The sequence below is a fragment of the Lytechinus pictus genome, chromosome 14 (assembly GCF_037042905.1).
Source record: "Lytechinus pictus isolate F3 Inbred chromosome 14, Lp3.0, whole genome shotgun sequence".
Classification (NCBI taxonomy): Eukaryota; Metazoa; Echinodermata; class Echinoidea; order Temnopleuroida; family Toxopneustidae; genus Lytechinus; species Lytechinus pictus.
In genome coordinates this window covers 12,570,652-12,588,932 of record NC_087258.1, presented here as the reverse complement: position 1 = coordinate 12,588,932, position 18,281 = coordinate 12,570,652, and the positions used below count along the sequence as shown (strand labels likewise).

The window sequence follows — 18,281 nt, the reverse complement described above, 5'->3', positions numbered from 1 at the left end:
CAGTCAGGCGACAAAGAACCAGATAAGACTTGCGAAACTATTTCCTTAAAAGTTTCTTTAAAGGTCGAAAACAATCTAATAATTTCGCACTCTATACCTCCAATTAAACGAGTGACTCACTACTTATTGGACCACATTTCTACTGGTAGCCTACACCGACCTTTCTCAATATCTTCTTTTTTTTTGTCTTTGCGATAATATAAGCCCTAAATCTTCGGATTGGTAGATTTTTGAAAAAAAAAGCCTCAAAACCTGTATTAACAATTTTGGTAAATCACTAAATCTCACTCCAAATCTTACAAGATTTTGGCCATGACAAATCCATAGGCCTACGTCTAACGTATTTGGTATATTACAAGTTTTGGTAAATCACTAAATCCGAAGCTACGTTTTACGTTCAAATTTGTAAGATTGGAATGTAGTGACAGATCGGGGGGGGGGGGGGCACGGATGCGCGGCCTTTCTATAAATGTAGGAAAATTATTGTCTCCGTCCGCTCCCCCCCCCCGCCATTTCTGAATTTACTCTTGCTCTTCATTTTGAACTGTTGGATCTGCCACTGAAATATTTGAATGACAGTCCAAAATATTATTCACATTATTTAAACTCCATCAGAACTATAGAGAAAATACGAAAGGTCAAAGCATATTAACAGATCGAAGAAAGAGGGGTACAGCATGGGATTCCGGTCTCGTGGATCTTTGGTCAACAGGGTATGTATAACCTGAAATTAATTTTTGACAGAATGGGAAGGAAAAAATTCTTAAAGAAAAAAATGCAATAACTATACCAATATATTTCATATTTAGGTAGTTTGGTCAAAACGGGAACAATGAGAGAAAGAGAGTTAGAGAGAGAAACATTAAAGAAAAAGGGGTGGAAATAAACAGGATGTGCTTGCTCTAATCGGAAGAGGAAGAGAGAGTGACACACACACCCATCCACACCCTCACACACATACACACCCACACACACACACACACTCACCAACCCAACTCACATACACAAGAGAGTGTGAAAGAGAATGAGAGAGAGAAAGAGAGAGAGAGAGAGGGGGGGGGGGGGTGGAGATCGTTCTCGTCTACTTTGTTATTATATCGATATGAAATTGAACTTCTTTATGTGACTCACCGGTAGATGTGACATCTTTATGACTTGTGACCGGTTTCTGTTATGATTATGGTGAGAAAAAGATGACAAAATCGCTTCAGCGCTAGGAGTTTCCCACGATGAATCATAAGACTGATCATCTTTCTATAGACGAACCTCCAATAATCTCGGTTGTAGGTCTGAAGCCAAGGCCTATTTATTTCATCATCGTATTCGTGTACAGAACACGACAACAATCCGGTACCCCCGGATTCACTATCATCTGATGTGACAGCAATCGATTTTCAAACAATAGTTATTCTGTATCAAGTCCAGTCGAGTATAATAACCCTATTTGTAAGGTTAAGATAATGATACAAAAAGACGCCCACAGGAATACAAAGACACTTGGCCATGCATGAATGGTGTGTAGGTCCATCATGTCCATGGTCGGAATAAAGACCCAAATCGGCTTCAAATCGTACGTGATCGACATATTGCCGAGCGACGCATCTACGAATTAGAAATAATTTATATGCACGGAAGCTCTCATCAGCCGGAAAGCAATTCGATTCTAGTATTTACAAGACTATTCATTAAATGGTTATATAAATGTAATAACACCCCCACTGACAAAAAGGGAAAAGAGGAAAAAGAAAATGTGCAGGTGGATCGTAGAGTGTTCGGTGTACTTCTGGCTATTATAACGTACGACCAATGCCGACAGCCAAGTGCTTGACCAGGAACTTGCTTGGACAGACGGTCAAAAGATCAAACGAAAAGCTGATCCAGGAATCAATTCAGGGCGAACACTGATTTCATTTTTTTTTATTATTAAGTCCATCCCATCAAAAATTTGATTTCATATCAAAATCGGATGTAAAAACGAGAAAGTTTTGACATTTTAAATTTTCACATATTTTTCTCCACAATGAAGAATTTCCTTAAACATTTTAAATGCCATAACGTCGGATTTTGATGAAATTTTCAGCACTGAATTTTTTTCTTTTTATTCAACTCTTTATTGGGATAGATTTGCCCTTTGAAGTGTGGTTCCTGAATGGACCTCTAAATTTAGATGGTGCTCATCATCATCTTCTTCATCATCATTATTATCATTATCATCATCATCACCACCATCACTATCACTACCACCATCACCATCATCATCACCAGTATCAATATCACCTACAATACAGCTACGGAGGAAGGGGATCCATGCCAGCTGCCACAACCCTATCAGAAAATTTTATGTCGAGTCACTGAACCCCCCCCCAAAAAAAAGGTCTTGAAAGAGTATAGATATAACTTTTTAAAGATACATTTTCCAGAACTCACTCCAATGGGTGGTGCCGCAAAACCTTTCCCACATTTTCCCCCACACCTTGCCATAAAATTGCATAAAAGGAAAATTTTAACGGACATGTTGATAGATGAAACTCAGAAGAAATATTATGTAAACGTTGCAAGATGGCATCTGCAAGGACATTGTGGACATAAACTTCCATAGTTAGACGAAGAAATAAGGAAATACGATCCCTAGATCATTATGGTTGCATATCACTTTATTCATCTCATAAAACATAATATGTGGAGAATCCTCCAATTCATATTTACTTTATATAACAGCAGAAATTAGTATGCAGTCACACCAGTGACAATAGTCATGAAAGAACATAAAAATGTTTAGACTATTATCAGACATCATAAATACATACATTTACATTAGTTTCATTATGAGTATGACCCATTCTTCCTATACATTTAATAACAAGAAACAAAGACATTCACATAAATTGGCGTGTTTTTTTTTTACTTTCAGAGTTGCACTTTACACATAACATTTAATATCCTTCCATTTTATCCCAACTTGTATCCTACTTCTCACAGACATTAGCAAACCAGAGTTTCAGATTATCATATAAACTATGACATAATTTATAAAACTTAATGTTTGTACCATTTTCAGTCATCAGGAAGAAGATGACTTTTTTTTAGAATGAAGGCTTTATAAATATGTTAGAAAATCTCTCTGTAAATCTTATATTGGACATTATTCAAACATTCCATATTAGAAAAGACCAGTGACCATCACATAATTCTCACTAATTCATTATTTTGTAAATTTGAACAGGACTGTTGAGCTAACAGAGATATCTCAAGGGTTTCATCCAGGAAACTTTTTCTGTAATGTAATTAAAAAAAAATCAATATCAGTCAAATACATCAGTTATTGCATATCTGAAAGCTTTGGATCTATAAGAATATCATTGCCTTATTTTTATATTTTCCCCAATAGGCCTATATGCTTAAGAAGAAATTTCATACCCAAAACAATATCAAATAACCCAATAAACATGGGAAATCTTATTTCACTTTCAATAAGACACTTTACTTATGAATTTACCTAAATAGGCATATCATTGACTGCAGTAATGCATCCAATTCACACAAGTAGGCCAATGTTTTACGATATAATCTTCCACCTTATGAGAGAATGATCCCGAACTTCAATGAAAGATATTCAGATTTACCTAAATTATGGTAATTACACAATGAGGTCCTAGTGACACAATGGGGTCCTAGTCACACAAGTTACAAGCACTTGCCCCCCCCCCCAAAAAAAAAAAACCCGAAATTGTAAGTTTCTGGCAAACAATGTAAAAAAATTGCAATTGATTGCAAATATTGATTTTATCCCTTTTAGTGATGGGACGCAGAAGGAGTATAATCATGGTAACATTGCAAACTCAAGGTTTTTATTATAGTTTCCTGAAAATGATTAGTTTTGAGCCCTTATCTGCCTGCCCTCCATTGAATTTGGGAATGAGAAAGTGCTTCCGTGAGCACACAAACAAAAATTACAAACTGTCAACTGACATAGAAATTGTGAACCAACCAAGTACAAATATTTCACAAATCATTCTCTCCATAACTGCTAGCATGGGGGCACCATAAGCCAGTAAGAGGGGGGGGGGGGGGGGCTGCCCCCTATGATGTTTCAAGTTTTGGAGGAAAAAAGTGAAAACAGGGTAAAGAGAAGAGAGGCCCGTAACACAAAGCTTAGCAATGATCGTAGAACATTTTTCTTCGATGGATTCCATTGACTACAATGTACAATCAATCGTAAAAGTCAAGCGTACGATTAATCGTTAATCTTTGTGTTACGGGACCAAGGGCCCGTCTTGCAAAGAGTTACAACTGATCTAGTCACTCTCAACTGTATGGAAATCCATCCATACCATAATTTTTTCTACAGGAAATTTGCACGATCTCCTTAGTAAGCAAAGAGAATCACACTGAATGTTCAAGAGAATTATGAAAGTATGAATATACATCATATATCTAGAAAATGTTTTGGACAAATTTGCATTTTAGATGTTGACGTTGCTGGCCGTCCATAGTTGTGGTTGATCGGATCAATCGCAACTCTCTGTGAGACGGGCCCTGGATTGTGTAACTCTATATATACATGTAGGCCTACTACTCACACTAATCAACTAAAAAAAGGCAATATATTTAGATTATCGTACCCCCCTTTCAAAATACCCTCGTGCCCCCCTCCCTACATGCTAGTGTAAGGGGGGATTCCAAGAATATTTGAACACACTTGATCGATAGTCACACTAAAATCAGGCGAAGTTGACTTCAAACACACAAACAAAATTCTGAACACAAACATATACAAATAAACATAAATATCCATTTTGGAGATAGTATGAAATAATATTTCAATATAATTATTACAATACATTGCTGCTCTCTGAGAGACAGATATACAATAATACTATTGCTCATGTAATAACACAAGGCTCTTTTGTGAAATAAAAATACATTACCATTAATCCAAGAAGAACAAAAAGAAATTCACAATCACAATGTTTCTTAGATGTGATAAATGTTCATGTTTGGCTAAGTACTTGTCTTTAGTTAAAAAAAAAGAATGACCTTAAAGGTCAAGTCCATCCCAGAAAAATGTTGATTTTAATAAATAGAGAAAAATCAAACTAGCAGAATGCTGAAAATTTCATCAAAATCGGCTGTAAAATAAGAAAGTTATGGCATTTTCAAGTTTCCCTTATTTTTCACAAAACAGTGATATCCACAACTCAGTGACATGCAGATCAGTCCGTCGATGATGTCCATCACTCACTATTTCTTTTGTTTTTATTGTTTGAATTATACAATATTTCATTTTTTACAGATTTGACAATAAGGACCAACTTGACTTAACCATATAGTATTAAACAATGCTGATTCCACATGTTCAGGGAGGAATTAATCATTGTTTCACTTGATAATGAGGGGAACATTAAAATATTTCATATTCCATATAATAAAATACAAAAGAAATAGTGAGTGGATGACGTCATCAGTCTTCTCATTTGCATACCAAACAGGATGTGCATATAACTGTTTTGTGAAATTAAGCAAAACTTTAAAATGTCATAACTTTCTTATTTTACATCCGATTTTGATAAAATTTTCAGTGTTATGCTTGTTGGATTTTTCTCTTTTTATTCAAATCAACTTTTTGTCGGGGTAGACTTGTCCTTTAAAAAAATACTTAAAATGTTATCATTTGATACTGTTATGTATGGTTCTGTGATCTCATGCATCTAATTGTATAGGCCTTCTTGAAACTTTTTTGAAATGAGATCCAACAGCAATAAAAAAAAATGTGAAGGAATTCCGTGTTTGAAAACCAACAAGCCAACTTCTGATACTTTAATATTCGTTTGTACAACACTGATGAAATATGAAAATACAAATTCATATCTATGAGTTATTACTTTTCTAATGGCTACCGATTTGAAGGCATATATCTCCCTGGAAAGCTTTGTAAGATACATTTTACATTCTCGGCTTCAAATTGGCAACTTACTGATCCATGAAATTAAAAACAGGGCCAAGACAATCTGGGAGCTTTATAGGTCTCACAAATATGTCAAAACTTTCCAATTTCTCATAAATCTGCATCAATAAAATGCCTTCATTTGACTCCCAAATGAGAGGAACAAAAAAACTAATTCATGCCTGATTTATGTGCTTTCTAAATTGTAAATGAATTGAACTACTGCAAGAGTAGAGCTCCATAAATAAATATTATTGAAGGAGAAAAAAAGTTTAGCCTACTTCTGAGGAAGATGGGTCAAGTTACACATTGTTTCTCGGGAAGATTGATTTAAATATGGGAGATATTGGCTACAAAAGGCTCCTCATCATTTAATAGCTTGACAATACACGACGATATATAAATATAATAGGCCCTGTTTACTATAATATTGGTATTCAATTTTTATGCAGTATTTTCAATTGTATTTCATTATGGACAACAGAAGCCTGCCAGACCTAGTAACAAGTAATCCATGCAGAATGGACCTTTTTATTAATTTTTTTTCCTTCATTTTTTGACCCCAAATTAAATTATAGTCACCAATAATTCAGGTAAGAGGGGAATCCAACCCCAATGTAAAGGGGAAATTTTGAAATTGGATCAATGCCTGATTAGACTAAAAATAAGAAATTCATGAATTCTAGTTGTAATCACTATACCTATGGAGACTTCAATTTCCTGAGAAAATTTGTATTGTAAGTGAAACTGTACTATCTAATCAATACATAATATGTATTATCTTGAATGGCTAAGAAATTATTTATATTAGTCAAATCTTCTTTGCTACAAATGATCTCAATATCAGAATATGCCTACTTGTTTTTGGAAAAAAGGAGAAACAATCGTTTTATACTTTGCAGCATTGAGCAACTTTAAGGTTCCTTCAAAATTTTATGAAAATGGCAAATGGCACTATATTACATGAACTATTCCTGGAAAAGTATTTTTAGTGTTTACCATCTCTCATTTAGAGAATATTTTCCTCATGATGGTCTTGCTTTTCAAGCAAATATTTTACGGGATTTTCCATTGTTTAAGTTGGTCGATTGTACACAAAATGCACATAAAAATAGAGATGGTCTAATAGAAATATTGATTATTTACCCAAGGTAGCCACTTCAGCTCTTATGAACTGTTCTCTCGACGGGTCTTGCATAACTTAGCATTTAAAATTTATTTAAAACTACCAAAACAAGTCATGCTTGCTGATGATAAGTCCTTTTTGCACATTTCAATCATCCTATTTCAGAAAGCATGGACCTATTACCATGAAGAAAGGAAGCATGTTATTGTACAGTCTATGGCCTTATACACACAATTGCATTTTTTTTTTACAGTTCACCAAATAAATCTTCTTTCTATTTACAAATTTCCTCATGATTCACATCGGTAGGCCATACAATTAATGTCATACCGATTCTGAATGATAAAAATTTGAACTGATCATTACATAACAGTACACACAATACTAATGTGTAGAAAACCCATTGAATAGGTTTTCTCACCCACCCGATCAAAAAATATAATAGATGGTATTTTGCAGGTGTGAATGAAGATTACTTGTAATATGCTCACAACAAAAATACCCACAAATAAGATACTCTTGAAAATGATGAGAACTTTTGAAGGGATTTTTCAGCATGAAAGCAAAAATGATACAAGAACATTCAAATGCTGATATTGTTACTGGCTCATAACTTCAAGAACTTTATCTTGACTATATAGGTGTGAATGTAAAAAAACAACTTATTTATTTCATAAGGCCTGAACCCTAAATATCCAGGTACTTTTTTAAGTGGGTGGATGTGAATACGTCTACTGAATCTTAGACCCCGTTCTCATTACCATCTTCAAACTAGTTTGCAAACTAGAAATGAAAATGGTCGAAGCGATCTTCCAAACAGGTTAGGAAAACCACCTCGCGATGTACTGTAGTTTTCAAGATTGCTCTGCCTCGCTAAATTGGTTTTAGCATAAGTGAGGACACGACCATTCTTTGGGAAGCGATCTACGCACACGTTGTGTGTAGAACGCCTATGCTGCAGTTTCAAATTTCGTGCAAAATTGAACCATAGAAACATGATCGTTTTCTGTGAAGTGGTTTTGAAAACCATTTTCAGGTGATCAAATGGGAACGCTAGCAAAGCGATCTTCAAAACTGGTTTCCTGAACTGGTTTCCAGTAATCTAGTTTATAGGATTGTAATGAGAACAGTGTCTAACTTTGACAGTGGCTATAACACTCACAGGCAGCTATGAAAGCAGCAACTTTTGACATTGCCAGGACTGGTGTAGCCTACAGTTATGATAAAGTTTAAATACTAGTAATATGAATTACATTTGACCAGATCATTCTAACAATTGAATCTTACAATGCTTGGTGCGGTTTATAGTTCTTAATTTCTAATTGATTGATTACAAATTTCATTTCAATTATGGAGTTAATTGAAAGGACAACTGCAAGAACCTATAGTTTCTCCATATTCAATGCTTGTTAAGTTGTTTAATATTTTTTCAAATACATTTTTATTGTAAAATTAATAAATTTCAAGATTTTTTTCACAACATGTGTGTTCATGAGATAACTTATGATGAATTCATCAAATTTTGAAATGATGGTATCTAGATTTTTTTATTTTATCATTTCAAAATATACCAGCTTCAAACCAGTGTCAATGACATACACTGATCCCGAAGGTTCTACCATAATTATCCGGAGGTTGAGGTTGCATGTTCACAATCTACTCCTGGATAGAGAGCGACAATTGACCTTTATCAGCAAGATATTGGGATTGTCACTGGAGATAACAATTCTATTCTGTTTTAGATTGATATAGAACATCTAGAGGCCCATTCCATAAAACTTGTTATAATTATAAATTTGCAATGACAGTTTTAAGCTACTGAAATAATTTGATTTGAATGGCTGACACTGAACTTGTTGTAGAAATCATGCATTAACAAGTCTTTATGAAACGGGTCCCAGGATGATATGAAATGAGGGTTAAGTTATGCAGTCAAATTTTCTAGTAAAATCTGTTGATCTTTTCTCAATATTTTCTACTCCACAGATGATATTCCATTCTGGAAGGCTGTTCCCGCACGTCCAACTTCTCCTCTTTCATTCTGCGGAAAAAAGGATCACCGATAATGTACGATTCCACGACAAAGCTGTGAACCTGTGTCAATGTACTGTAATGTCTGAGTAGAAGACCTCCATCATACCTTCTCCTTCCGGAGTGCTTCAATGAATGCTTCTAATTTCTCCTGAATGTGCCTGACTTTATCTGTTGGAAGAATAAAATAGAGAGAGAAAGAGAGTTGAAAAATAATAATAATTATTTACGTAATTGTGGTTATTCTAACTTTTTATTGAATTTTTCTAAAATCGAGTATACTTTCACAGCTCTTAATAATTTTTTTGGCTAATCTTAATCTTGAAGGATATCACAGGTTGATCAAATGATTTTTTTCCTTCCAGGTATTTTTCACAAGGTAAAACCGAATATGATTCTTTTATTATGACTCTTAATCATAATCAATTTTGGCTACCCAAACACTGATGAAAATAAAGTTTGAATGGCCTATAAAGAGGTGTCCCGGGGCCTCAGAATACCCAACCTTAATTTTAAAGTGTACAGTGTTTTTTTTTCTTTCCAGAATTTTTTTCTAGGTATTTCATTGACCAATAACTGATAAAGAACAACTAGTTCTAATTTATGCATTAACTTCAAAATCTATTTTATACAACCCATACAAATTATGATATGCTTGGTTAAAACACCTCCACGGTTTAAAAGGTGTTCAATATTTTAACTTTTTATGCTGGTCCTTATTTTTAAATTTTCCATTGCAGTTTATTTTGTATCTAAAAAATCAATTACATAGGCTCCATCAACCATGCACACAGTATTTCTATAATTATAATATCATTCAATCATTGTGATTCTACTATTGCAATATAATGTGAATGGGAGTCAGTCCTATCCAGATGTAAAATAATTGATTCAATATCATTACTTATAATTCCTGCTTTCAATTTCCCTTTGGAATAGAATGATGAGAAGATAAAGTGATGAAACAGCTTTATCATCGATAAATCATAATATTTTCAAAGGAAAAAGAGGTTAGGTCTACATACAATCACATGATAATTGATCAGACACACATCATAATAACACTATTGTAAACACAAATCAAAATATTTTCATAGGAAAAAAGAGGTTATGTGTGCATTACAATCACATGATGAGATATACATTTAAAAATAACACTATTTTGAACATAACAAAGCAAGTGAATGTTGTTACTTCTCTATCTCTTAAAAAGAAGTCATTTGAATTATTCAATCTTAATTTTAATCTAACTGTAATTTCATTTTACTTTCATTTTACTGAAGCTCCGGAAAAGATTTAAAATCTATGAGAAATAGGGAAAAACATTGAAGCAGATCCCACCGTTTCATTCCAACATCTTCATCAATTAATCTCATCAGGGGGTGACACGACATTTGCTCTGGCGACAATTGCTCCAGGCTTTTTTTCGTCTAACATACAGGGTTAGTGTTAGGGATGCAATAGGGTTTAATGCTAGGTTTAGGGTTATGATTAGGATAGGGACATTTGATGTTGGTCATTCTATTACTGTTTGGAATCTACAGCCGAGCAATTGTCGCCAGAGCAAATGTCATGGAACCCATCACGGAATGTCTGATCTCAACATCATTAGGCTCCTGACATAATACCACTTTAAAAAATTCAGCAATTTATTAAAAAAACCCACCACAAATTTATTACATTCCTTGAAGACATGAATACCTTGTTTACAGCATGTAGTCCATTTTCTAACTACAGACTGGATTATCTCGCTTGGGAGTATGGATAAAGAACATTCTGATTCCAATCAACGAGGGATGCTATTGATTAAAGACACCATTCAAATCTCAAGGGAGATCGGTGCAGTGAAATTAATCCCCTTCCCTCCCCAGAGAAACCACCCATCATCATTCAACATAACCAGAATGAACAGAAGAACATTGGTAATTTATAAATATTTGATTCACATTAATGCCAAGCTACCTGTACTACATCTCCTTGAAATTATGTTTGTTTGTAATGAGAATGGATAAATCACTCCTGTAACTATGTGAATGATCTTAGATTTTACAAATGAAACGATGGTTGATATATATAAAAAAAGTTAATTAAAAAAGCATTGAAATATAGTATAGGAAGAGAAATAAAGAAAGAGAGATGGGGAATAGAGAGACACATGGAGAAAAGAGAAAGAAAGAAAAAAGGACCGAGAGTGAGGTATATACAGAGAAAGAAAGAGGGGGGGGGGGAAGTCTGCTGTGGAAACCCTTCACTCGAGTTAAATGGTCTGAATGCACAGCCTACAGTGACTTGTGTACAGAAGGCCCTCAGCAAGATTTATATGTGCTAGTCTTGTGTGAAGACCTACCTGTTGATCAGAGTTTCAATCAAGGTCTGTGCATGCAGACTAGGAGGGGGGCAATTACAATTCATTTATTAATTAAATAATTCAAAGATAAAATTCAAGTTGTGGTAACAAATGAGCACAAAATAATTTTGAACATTATCAAACAAATTGACCATATCAGTGATTATTTGAACAAATCACAATTAGTTATCCAATGATTCCGTCAGAACACATAAGCCTATTTATGCTTATCTGTATTTTATAGTTCATTTTCATTGTTTAACAGTACTTGGCTCGCTCAAATCACCATTGTAAGAACTTACTAAACCTTAATGATATGACAGCAAATAACCTTGATTTTAAAGACTTTCTCACAAAATTCTCGCTCTCAGGGACCTACCGAATTTGGCTTTATTCGCTTTAAACATTGTATCTCCATGCTTAAAATCAATTCCACCATGGTAGTCAAGGATTTTAGAACATGTTTTAAGCTTTAAATTGCACCAATAATTCTTCAAATTATGGAAGAACTCCTTGTTATCTTTTCCGGAGCACCAACATCTAACTGTGCATTGCATAACAGTTGGCATGCAGGGAGTACTCATTTGTCAAACCTACAATAGCATCGGTCGATTGTAAGAAAAGAAGGAAGGGGGAGAAGGGGAGAAACTGAAATTATTTCAAAATAATGGCGACAGTAATTCCTCTCGTGAAGTATGCACCTGTAGTCATGAATAAACTAACCAGAACCTATACTGATAGATCATTCAATGACACACGAGAAGAATAGCAATTATGATATTAAAACCTCTCATGGGCTCTGCAGGTACCAGATTGTACAATAACTAACTTTCCCTTTTCTTTTCTTTCCTGTTTTTTTCTTCTTCTCATGTTTACTTTTTGAGATTGTAAGATGCAGGGTGGAGAAGAATTCTCAGACAGATTTATGCAGTTGCTTTTTTAATGTTGCTTCCGATCCCCTGTAGATTCTCAAGTTGTTTGTTTGCTACACTTGACCATTACAACAAATTGAAGATTCGTAAAAAAAAAATAATTAATGGGCCCATGTCAACAAGTAGATGCTTCACACCAACCCAATCACAAAAAATACCTGTAAATGATGACAAGTTTTCAGGCCACAAAATAAGTGATTTTAGTAATTAATTCTGTGCACTTACACCAGCCTGGAAAGGATAAATTTGGTTTAGTTATGAGCCAACAACAAGACTCTTACATTCTATAGGAAAGAATGCACACTTGCCTCACATAAAAATACCCAAAAGTTGTTTTATCACTGCAAAATTCCCACTGACTTTTGAGAAACCCTGCATAAGTTATGAAAGAAAAATTGTAGGCTAAGTAGCTCATTATTTTATGGCAGAACAAGTAGGACTCCCTTGAATTTATATTGGCAAATATATATTATCAGGTATTTTTTGTGTGACCGACTGAGTGTTAAAGTACCTGGGAAATGACTTTTCTTGGAAAATTCATCTAAAAAAATTTCAATCATTTATAAGACACTCTCACTTAAAAACACAATGTTCTTTCAACAACAAAAATCAGGGCAAATACACACAAGTAAATAAAACACAATTGTGTATCATTATAACACTAATTTTGCTAGATGATAAATTTGAAGCATAAACACAAGTCAACCAACTGGAAAGACTCTTTCACCAGGAATCACAAAAAATATTGAAAAGAGGAGAATTTCTAAACAATAAAGGCCATTCACCCTTCTCCAGTGCTATAATCATGGAGGGAAATAAAGACAAAATTTGGAAGATATTTGTTTGGAGAAAACAGCAGGGGAGAGGGGGTTTCAATTTTAATGATGTTTTCATAGGAAGTTTATGTATCATCTTTATTACACTCCTGAAGTTTAGGATGAAATAGAGTGAGAGAGGGGATGGGCGAAGAGAGGGAGAGACAGAGGGGGGGGGGTGGGGGGGGGGGGAGATTTTATAAAACAGGGTTAGAACCACCCCTGCTTCCCCTCTCATAAAAGTTAACTCCTTGATTTTGATTGGCTGAAAGCACTAATGGATCCATTTCATGAAACAGGGTTCTTGCACCCCGATTGAAGAAAGTAATTGTAATCATAAGCACCTCTGAAAATCTATAGTTTATAGTAGTGTTTGAATCTGCCAGAGCAAATTGGTGCAAACTCTTTCACAGAATTCAGAAGTCAATCAGTTAATGTTGGATTTTAAACTCTTTCGATAACAGCTTTGTGTTATGGGGCCCCAGATCTTGAAAATATTCAATAGCAACTGACCATGCAATCGAATACGTACTAATTGAAATTGAAAACGCCTATATTAATTGTATATACAATATAGTAACCATGGAGGCATCCCTTGCCTTATTTCACAAAATATATCAACTATTTCAGATGATCAAAATCTATGTTAAAACAAGTTCATTGGTAGTACAGTTCATCCAACCATGGACCTAGCACAAATCCAACATAGTCATTACCTGAAAGTGTGTCTTTTACTCCAGAGAAAAGCTTTCAAGATCGCTTGAATATGATTTCACAGGAAAATGATTCTTGGGACATGAACATGATCATGCTTGAGATCTTATCACAGGAGATGATCAAATTATTCAATGACCCATTCACATAAGACAGATAATCTGAATATGTAATAATTCACTTGAAATGATCAAATTATTCAACATTTTGAGCATAGCTTTATCACACGAAATGATCAAACTGTTCAACGACTTGTTCACATAAGACAGCTAATCCGAATATGTAGGCCTAATGATTAAGTAAAGATTTTTCATAATTCTATGCATATCTTTATTGTTGGAGATGATCAAATCACTCACTGACCCATTCACATGAGACAGATAATCTGATTATGCAATAATGGTGATCCTAGGATTGCTATTTTAAAAAGCACTAAAATCCAGGAATTTATAAATTCTGAGCACATGTTACAGGCTATCACCTGCATGCCTTGTTGAAAGACTAATAGACACAATTGGTGTCAAAACAAGGCCAGAGTAAGTGTGAAACGGAACCCGAATGGCAAAATGCAGTAGAGGTTTGTGATCATATTTCTTTCAGTATGGCGTAATGATGTTTGAACAGCCACAGGAAATGAGTATGGAGGTGACAAGAAAGATATGATCATGATGAGAGCAAGTGATTTCAAGGTGAGAAAGGAAAAAAGAGGGGGATTTCACACCTCCCCCAATCAGGAAAATTCCCATAATTACAGAGAACTTGATTCAGTCTGCAAAATATTATTACTTTACATTTTCACACATTCTCATGTCAACTTCTCCATTCTCGCTTAATCTCTTACCACACATTAGACATTGGGATGGGGGGGGGGGGGAGGTTTCCCCTTGCCCGTCATCTATGCATGCTAATAAGGGAAATTGTAACTTGGTCTAAACCCACTTTAATTATTTTCCATTTGGTCTCATCCCACATGGTCTAATCCTAATTCATCTACAATTGTTTAACCATTTGGTATAATTAATATCCAGTCCACTTACCACCAATGGCAGTTGTCTAACCATTTTGGTCTATTAAGTCTACATACCATTTCATCTTATATTCATTTTCGGTCTAACACCGCTTAGTTTATTGGATTAGATCAACTTTTTATGAACAAACTGTCATTACGGCAAAGTACAGAATACTCAGTAGATGAAGTAGAAATAAGACCATCTGGGCGTTGGAATAAATGACACATTGTAAAGACTACAAACACTGCAAAAACGCTGGTGTTAATTTAACACCAGCCTGGTATCTATATTGGTCCACACCAGAAAAGCGTTGAATTAACACCAGTTAAGAATCAAACTGATATTGGTTTAACACTAATTGGTGTTGCTTGAATCATAAATGCCAAATTGGTGTTAGCCTAATGCCAAACCGGTTTTGTTTCAACACCTCTCTGGTATGGACCAATATCGATACCAGGCTGGTGTTAAATTAACACCGGCGTTTTTGCAGTGAAGTGAGTATTAGACCAAGAGTTTGCTAGACCAAATGGTAATTAGACCAAATTGATAGGGAGACCAAAGAGTTTAGCCCAGTTGGTGTAAGGCGATCTGAGAATTTAGACCATCTGCTAGTAGACCAAGTGGGTTAAGCCATGGTGGGGTGGTTAAACGATCTGATATTTAGACCAACTGCTAGTAGACCAAGTGGACACGACCCACGCGTAATAGCCCCCTCAGCTCTTTCATCATCAAGGAATGCCCATTCTCCTCTTCAGAAACTCTTTCTTGAAACAAAGACCATTAAGTGGTGTCCTCAAAGAATCAATCTTTCAACACAAATGTACACTACTGACAGTAGAAGGTTAAAAGACCTATCCCCAAAGGTCATACAAATGCTTGACCAATCAACATCTAGGTCATCAAACTGGACATTGGTATGTCCAGTCTAGGTCAAATTCAACCCTGCTCTGTCATAAGGGGGAGGAGTTTGGCTACATCATGTGAGGAATTAAACAAATTGTAAGAAGAAAATTGTTTTGAAAATGTTAAGTACTCCCTCCACCCTCCAAAAGTGTTATGATTCCATGAGCAAATCACAAATATCTACAAAATTATGAATATTTTGGACGAGTCTCTGACTATGGTCAATGTTACACTGTACAGTATATTATACTCCATGGTGACCAAAAAATGTAGATATCATAAAATAAATACAGTTATCTTTTTAATGAGTTACAACCATTTCAGCAATATTCATGGATTTATAGTGGTTGAAACACTGTATGTCCATTGTTGAAAATAGGCTGTAGTTTCAAATTTGCAAATACAAATTATGTGATGGTAATAAAAAAAAAAGAGAATTGTCCAAACTGCAAACAGATATGAATTCATGAACAGACCTATATACTTCAATTCAATATCATATCACTATGAACTTTGAATCACAGTTGCAACATAAGTTTATCACCACTTATGGCTTATTAATACTTCACTACATCCATATCTACTGTAGAAAGCTACCTATAGATCTCCAATTATAACATGGACATGATTATATTTATTTCTTTACTGTGACTCAACAGAGGATTGTCATAATTACTTCGAATTATTATTATTCTGTAGCATTTTCTAGATTGAAAAAAAAAATGTATTATTTGTCAAGTTTTTGTTTTGCTTTATTTGTATGTTTTTTCTTATTTGTTTGTTCGTGCTTTTTTTTTTTTTGTTTTTTGGGGGGGTCCATTCTCATAATTGATGTATTCAATCAAGTACGAAAGTTTTCCAAACTACCTACATACAAGTATATTTAATCCATTGGCAAAATTTAGGCCCTAATCCATGTTTTCCAATGCTATCTTGAAACCATACCATAAAAGAAGAGTATTGTTACATAGATTTGACCAAGTGGGGTGAAATTTCATGCATAATACACAAGTTTTGCCTTTGTGGCATCCTGATATAATCAATATTTAGAATCGATTGCAGCTTCTTTGTTCATGATTTGCTATTGCTATAAACTATCAGTTACAATTAACAGTACAACTGATGGAATCTTGTGTATTATCTACACAGCACACACAGTGCCAGCCTTTTGAATAACATTGCAGTATTTTGAGGACATCTGCAAACCTTTTTTTTGGGGGGGGGCAGGCAGTACCAAGACAGCAATAAAAGTAACAGTTGGCTAACCATAATTCTGATATTATTTCTCTTACAGAAAGCTGCTAACCTATTTGTCCAGCTGCTTTAGAGCTCAGTCTGCTCTATAAGGCATTTATGAATGGATGACATAGCATCATTCAAGGTTGATGTCCAAAGTTACACATGAATGCAAGAGGATATGACATTAATGTTCCGAGTACTAACACCTGCTTTAGGACCACACCTGAAATACGGAGCCAGTTCACACTGAAGAATTTTCAACTTCATCCTAAAATTGGGTGTAAGAAACATGGCTACAGTTAGAGTATCCTGCAAAATCATTTAGAATGATAAAGACTAATTGTGATTCCTACCAAAATCAATATTGGCCAAGCAATTTCAAAGATAATCAATGATAGATGAAGTTATTCTGGGCCCTTTATCACAATGCTTAGTGATTGATAATGGGATTGATATTTATGTTGATCATACATAAAAAGACCAATGGGGGAATCACACAAATCGGCCCCACAATCAATCGCTAATTCTAAGGTTATGGGGAGGGCCCATCTGCCCACATATCGATACACAGAGTGATGAATATTCATTTCGAAAAGGCCAATCACAGAATGAAATGCTGCCTGTACAAAATGAATGAGAAATGGGGGGGGGGGGGTGGGGGGTGTCCGAAAAACTAAGGTCATGTTAAGGAAACAGCCAAAATGTGAAGGGAAAAAAATGCAAGATCATGGATCTTGTATGTCTATGGTGGGTGGATTCAGGGGGACAAACATCGCATCCTTGAAGAGAGTTTATTTTCTGAGAGAAATAACTGCAGAGTTTATGATGAACATCTAAAAAATGCATTGTTTACAGTGAAATCATGGATAAATCTGTTAGCACTCTCTCTTAACATCACAATAACATCAGAACCTAAAACAAGAAGATGATCCAACTTAATTTTCATGCACCTGGAAATTGACGAGGACCAACTCTCGCATTATGCAATCTTCAAGGCGGAGTCATACAAAAAGATGTGATCAATGTTGACCGATGATCTATATACATAGACCCCGTTCTCATGGCTGTCCTAAAACTAGTTTACTAGAAACTAGTTTATTTGAAACTAGTTTAACGTGTATTGAGAGGGGCTCAAAGCGGACTTGGAAGCAATCTTCCAAACTGGTTCGGAAAACCACCTCGTGATGTAGTTTTCACGATCACTTTGCCTCGTTAACTGG

The 18,281-nt window shown here is 35.0% G+C and overlaps 1 protein-coding gene across 2 annotated transcripts in view; it reads right to left on the bottom strand.

The window, feature by feature from the left end:
- Positions 1-2,636: 2,636 nt before the first annotated feature.
- The window catches only part of LOC129275856 (dynamin-like 120 kDa protein, mitochondrial), a 183,225-nt gene continuing 167,580 nt past the window's right edge, over positions 2,637-18,281 (bottom strand). For both annotated transcript variants that reach the window (XM_064109637.1, XM_064109638.1), the window contains one exon: positions 2,637-9,272. In XM_064109637.1, coding sequence (XP_063965707.1) covers positions 9,205-9,272 — 68 coding nt within the window. In that variant the 3' untranslated portion in view covers positions 2,637-9,204. The remainder of the gene's footprint in view (positions 9,273-18,281) is intronic.